Source organism: Protopterus annectens, chromosome 5.part0, assembly GCF_019279795.1.
Source record: "Protopterus annectens isolate FY-2018-M chromosome 5.part0, PAN1.0, whole genome shotgun sequence".
NCBI lineage: Eukaryota > Metazoa > Chordata > Ceratodontiformes > Protopteridae > Protopterus > Protopterus annectens.
The window spans coordinates 1,424,736,279-1,424,742,811 of record NC_056735.1 but is presented as its reverse complement, the minus strand read 5'-3'; the positions used below and the strand labels follow the sequence as shown (position 1 = coordinate 1,424,742,811).

The 6,533-nt window shown below is 39.9% G+C and overlaps 1 protein-coding gene across 1 annotated transcript; it reads right to left on the bottom strand.

Annotated features, from left to right (window-relative positions):
- Positions 1-297: 297 nt before the first annotated feature.
- Positions 298-4,974, bottom strand: ZIC2 (Zic family member 2). Its single transcript, XM_044071231.1, has 3 exons — positions 3,316-4,974; positions 1,789-1,952; positions 298-1,422 (listed from the first exon to the last, which is right to left on the bottom strand). Exons 1-3 carry the CDS (start codon positions 4,304-4,306, stop codon positions 1,228-1,230), a joined length of 1,350 nt encoding a protein of 449 aa, XP_043927166.1. The 5' UTR covers positions 4,307-4,974; the 3' UTR covers positions 298-1,227.
- Between the last annotated feature and the right edge of the window lie 1,559 nt (positions 4,975-6,533).

The window sequence follows — 6,533 nt, the reverse complement described above, 5'->3', positions numbered from 1 at the left end:
AAACTCAACATTAGCTACTTTATTCTAACAAACACTGTCTATTCACACAGAACAACTCACGCCACGCCCTGTTCACTTACTGGTCTTTAAACTCAAGAAGGACGCATGAAGTACCAATAAATATTTTATCAACAATGCAGGAAGTCTAACCACATATTTTATTGAAAAATCTAGTATAGGAAGAAAGGGAGTTGCTTTCCGTTCAGCTGTTTGAAAACGACATCTTTTTTAAGGCATTAACATTTTAAACATTATTTTAGTGAAAATAAATAAAAAGAAATCCTGACAAGAAATCAGTACGTGCAATAGACACATTTATTATATTTTGTATGCTGTTACTTTCAGAACAGAAACACAAGGAATGACGAAAACACTTGAATCCTCAAATAAAAAAATTTGAACAGCTTAAGCTCACAATTGTACATATTTATAGTTAAGAAACATTCTTTATAAATATGGTTTACTCTGTAGCAAGTTAATACCATAATTTAATTACAAATGGATAAATATGGCAATGGATATTTACAGAAGGAAGGGTGGTGTCACAAAAAGCTAAGGGCACATACCTTTATCCCCCACCCCATCTTCTGATCAGTGTTTAACAATCTCACTTTCAAAGCACAAAACAGCACATGTAAACCCCGGCTAACAGAAATACATTCACAAGCAATTGTTTTGTGTTAGATGTTTGTTGTATGTAATATGATTTATACTTTGGCACGATTTTTTTCCAGTCTATAGTTGCAAGAAGTTTTACAATCAAATAGCCTTGTAAAAGGAACACAAGAAATACCGTCACAATACAAAAAGAAAACAAAACGTTCTCAACTTATTTATTTTTTTATGACTGAACAGTGTCAAATGCCCATCATTTTGGAAGAAATGATCCAAGGCTACAATGCAGCAAACGTCTATACACCGATAATCCATTCAAAGTTAAAAATCACAGTCTTAGGAAAGGATGTTCACTATGTACAAAGATACCGCCAGGAGTTTGGGTGGGCTCTGCCTGTTTGTAGATTCTGTTAGATGCAATACCTTCACAAGGTCCAATGGCTTCATATCAGTTTATTTTATTATTTGTTTTCCTTCATCTTTTGTCGCTTATGAGCGTCCTTGCTGTCAGTTTTTGTTCTAAACGTGGTAACACGCTGTGCACACAATGTCTTAGGGCTAGGGAAGGGGTCACTGCCATCCACAGAGGGGGCCTGCTTAGAATCGTCCACCCTAGACATACCACTCGTTAAAGTTGGAGGTCAGGCTGTTGTGAGCACTGCTGCTGTGCACGGCCGAAGTGGCGGGCGATAAATTGTTGCTTTGGCTTTCAGGAGCTGGAGAGACCAAGCCGGGTGGGGTGGAGGACTCGTAGCCCGAACTGCCAGCAGGTGAAGACTCTGAACCTTGGGGGGAGGATTCGTGGACCTAGACAACACACAATGCATTGTATAATTTCTGTTAGGCAAAATATACATTTTACACTGAACTGGAATGATCCTTATATATGTTTGATTTCATTAGATGACAGATGACATTACTAATTCACATAATCTAACTTTATTTTCAGTATATTATTTAATCTAACTACTATCAAAGAAACGCCACATGTCCCTGCTAGTGACACATTTGTATAAAATGAAAACAAATTATTAGAATACAGCTAGAACCATTAATGCAAACAAACTCAAACAATTAGTTATTCCAGACGGCTTTAAAAATGTGAGAACATGAGAAGGGGCCTAGACAAAAAAATAAATAAATAAATCCATGCCTTAAGTCAAAGACACTCACCTTCATGTGTTTTCTTAAAGAGCTGGGGTGAGTATAAGACTTGTCGCACATCTTGCAGAGATATGGCTTGTCCGATGTGTGGACATGCATGTGCTTCTTCCTGTCGCTGCTGTTGGCAAAGCGCCTGTCGCAGCCTTCAAATTCACACTGGAAAGGTTTCTCGCCTGCAGTAACAATGGTGCAAAAAATATATACATATATTAATGTAATTGTATTGGAAATAAATTCGTTACACGTTGTGAAACCTTTTTGTTTAAACAGGTCTGATCCTTTCTATTTAAGGGAGAAACACAGCAGCATATGGTGGAGAAACGAATCGGTTGCAACTTCTTGTTTTTCCTGGACTGCCAACTAAGTCATAGGGGGTGCAACTAACAGCTTATTAAAACTGTTGACATTTTACCTCATCACTTTTACTATAAATGTATAAACATTATGGTGTTATTCTCCACTTCCATAACACGTTGCTAGAAAAATAACAGATACAGTATTTCAGGCTGCCTGGCCATTATATAATGTCAAGAGGAACTTAATATTGGTCAACACTCTTATTAGGCTAAGCAGCAATCTTTTGATTTGTCATGTCACAAAAAGTAAAAAATAATACAGTATACCATAATGAAGCATAAAACCTTCACAACCCAAACTCTGTGCTGGCTGCAAAACAGCATTTGTTGGGCAGGTCTTCGTGAGACATGTTTTCGTGAGACATGTTTTTTGCGCCATGTATGCATACGCTTTAACTTCAAATTGCATTATTAGTTAAATTACTTTCTAGAAGCCTTTCTTTTAAGGACAGAATGACCAAATGAATGCACTGCAAGCAAATAACATTTCATAGATATCAAAGCCCATGAAAAGCATGGCTAACATCTACAGCTACATTTTCTCCTTAAAGGACAGGTTTTCAAATATTATCAAATAGTACTAACTTCAAATTAAATGCTGTTAATGTAACATATAAGGATCTGACTTTATTCTTACACAAAGCAGCAGTAATGTACACAGTAAAAACTAAATAAATCAGGCACAAGAGATAAAATAATCCAAATCATTTTAGTACAGAAGGCCGTGTTATAAGGTCATACTAGTTTATAGCATTTAACAAGCAATTTAATTTCCGATGTGTGTAGGTGCGCATGTAATTTCTATTTAAGAAATCACAAAGTGTACATGACATTTTATTTTCATCAAAATCAATAAGACAAAAAGACACGGAAATGCCAAGCAATGTTTTGTTAAACGGGCTGTGCTTGTTGCACTTTTAAAATATGCAATTCAATTGACGTTTGCATAAATCTGCTTACTTCGATTTCAAAATTTCAACCGCTATAAAAATGACAAAATATTTCTGCCTGAAATGCAAACTCTACTAATCCATGCCATTCACCACGTACATAAAAACATTTCAGAAATACTAAAAGCGGTTATGATCCAATGGTATTACATATCGAAGGAAAGAAAGCAGGGTTATACGGGACAGAATTAAATTTTGCCATGCTGAAAAAAAAGACTTCTTGCACATACCTGTGTGAGTTCTTTTGTGGATTTTAAGGTTTTCGGAACGAGCAAAAACTTTACCACAGCCTGGAAAGGGGCAAGGAAAGGGCTTCTCTCCCGTGTGAACTCGGATATGATTTACCAGTTTGTACTTCGCTTTGAACGGCTTGCCTTCACGGGGGCATTCCTCCCAAAAACAGATGTGGTTGCTTTGCTCTGGACCCCCAACATGCTCTACCGAGACATGGGTAACTAGTTCATGCATGGTACTGAAAGTTTTGTTGCAACATTTCTTCGGGTTACTCAGCTGCTCGGGGTCGATCCACTTGCAAATTAACTCTTGTTTTATGCACTGCTGTCGCATGTACCGGAAAAAAGCCCCTGGATGATGATGGTGGTGATGGGCTGCCATATTCATCCCCATATTCATGTTCATGGGGCCGTACTGGTTGTGGAGTTGAGCTGCCGTGTAAGGGTCAGTCCGTGGGCTAGCTACTTGGCGGTACTGGTCCGTACGGCCGAAAACGTCCCCTGCCAACCCCAGGCGCATCTGACCATTCAGGACATTGGGAGAGGCGTGGGACCCATGCTGGTCATGGATTCCTGGGAACAAAATATGGCTCTGGGAGTCCGTGTGTGGATGATGTAAAGTCGTAGCTGTGGGACCGAATATGCCGTGCTGGCTGCTTGCCGGGGACGACTCCCCGAAGCCTCGACTACGAAACAGAAAGTCCCGAGTAGAGTTGAAAGGTGTGCCGGAATATGAGCTCACATGGGCAGCATGGGGCCCCAAGGCCGATGCAGGATAACCTGGTGCTTGCGAGGTAAAAGCAGAACTCTGGCCTGGAGACAGATCGTGGGCCCCGGGGTTGAGTTTAAAAGCCCCCATGTGCGCTGAATCCACGAAGCTATTCTGCGCCAACCCTAAGTCTCGATCTTGCATATCTGCTGCCGAGTGATGCCGTGCAAAAGTGCCAACTCCTAGGGCAGAGAACTGGGGTCCGGCATCCAGCAACATGATCCCTGTTCAGTGCTCACTTTTCGATCAAATCCCCAAATTAACAGCTGCGGTTACGGAAGCTTGGTAAAACAACGGACATAAAGAAAACGCTGGATTCAAACAGTCCCAGCAGCTACTGCTCTTCTTTATTATTATTTCTTTGGAAAGGTGGAGAAATAGTAATGCTCTGAGTTAGGTGTTGTTCACCTTTTCTCCTTCCAGAACACGACAAACCAGTTGTGACTAGACATACAATCGTCTTCGCATACTCACTTGAGTAATTGTCCTGTTCTCGCAAATCATAAGCCAATTACTGTTTTATGTGTGATTGTTGCTGTTTCATTTGGCTGGCGTCCCAAAGTTGCCGTACGGATTCCCACCGTGGAAACGTGAGTTGGGGGTAAACACCCTCTCTTCCTTATTTTTCTGATTGACGTGAAGTTTTAGGAATAGTATGTTCAGTGATGTGAGACTTAGACGTACTGCTGAGACCGCACAGGCAAGGACTGGCAGAGGGTGAGTGCATTAGCTGTCCTACTAGCTGCTCTAGAGGCTTTCTCTTTCTCTCGGCTATTTGTTACGCTCCCTCGTTCTCTTTTTCTCTCTCTGGGTGGACTGGCAGCTCCTCTTCAAACGCTCCCTTTAACAAGAGGCCGGTCATTCTTGCGCCGACATCTCATTGGCCACGGCTCGCGATCAATCCCAGCTCTCCCCTCGACTTAGCTAATAGTTGCACGCCATTTTCCGTGCATCACCGCCTCCATCACGGGGTCTTTACTGTTCAAAAAACGTTGCCCGACCCTTCATTCCCACTGACGGTACTCAAGTATAAATAGTAATAACGAGAGTTATAATAAGCTTTCTAATGGAACGCCGTGTTTTATGGAAAGGAAAGAAAAGTTAATTTAAAGAATGTCTTGAGTTGTAATAAGAATAATAATAAAAGGCGCCGAGATCTATACCCCGCCCCGACTCAGTTGGGTTCTTCCTTTCCTCTGATCGGTGGAATGTCGAGATCTCAAACCGTGGGGGGTCCTGGCGTCATCGCCTGTCCTTCCTCAACAATATGTGTGTTTGTGTAAACAATTTGGTTAATATATATATATATATATATATATATATATATATATATATATATATATATATATATATATATTAATTTAGTGTTTTTAACATCAATGCCAGAAATATGTAAGAATCAGTACTTCTCTTTCTATCAACTCAAACGGGCAAAAGGACCGTGTACAAATTATTTGGTTATTTATTTGTGCCTTTCTTCAAAACTTGACCCAGACTGTAACCACACGAAACTCTTTAAAAATATTAAAATATAGCAACGTCATTTTCCAGTACAGGAGACGTCGAGTAGTTTGAGATACACTTTTCAGCGGACAGAAATACTTGCAGGCAGAGTTCCACCCTTAACTAAATATTACCATACATCATAACTAGGCACTTTAAATATCGTATTATAACATTTTACAGAAAACTACAATTTAGTAAGGGTTTGTTGCTTTCTTAGTAGTTGGAGAAACATTACTCTGACACTTGAACGAGTCTCATTGTTATCTAAAATTTAATAAAATGCTCCCAAAATTGTAATTCGTCATCAGACATTACGTAAATGGGAAAATAGTCTCACATCTTACAAAAATATTGTTTCTGATCGAGAGTTAAAGGTAATAGTGCTTACTTTCCAAACCATTGCTTGTGAGTTGAAGGAAGCAGTTGCTTCCTTCTCTACTCAACACAAGCCACCTAAAATTTATTGTGTTTAGTGTTGAGGTGTCACTTTATTTAGTGGGGGAGCTGTAGAAGCGATACAACGCACATGTGTTGATTAACAACACATTCTACAGTCTCATCCTAGCGTTTAAATCTTCCCCAAATTTTAACACTGAAGATCATATTTTCTTGAAGAATGTTTGGGTAATACTTTAACACCGAAGGTCTGGCTACGGGTAGTCAAGGGTCCATTTATTGTTGGATGGTGATGCAAGTGAGATTCTTGGATTCCTCAAAGCCGTAACGCCCATTTTGGACCTGGGCTATCTCTGCACAAGGCAGCAGTTGCAACCCGCGTACCCTTCCAAGTACATTTTCTGAACCGCCGTCATCAACATAGAAGTCCTTCCTTGTTAAGTAGCACACTTACGCAAACATTAATCACATGTACATAACTGTCTAGGCCATACGTGTTAAAATAAATTCCTATAAAAAATCGCTGTCTCTCTTTCTGCCTTTC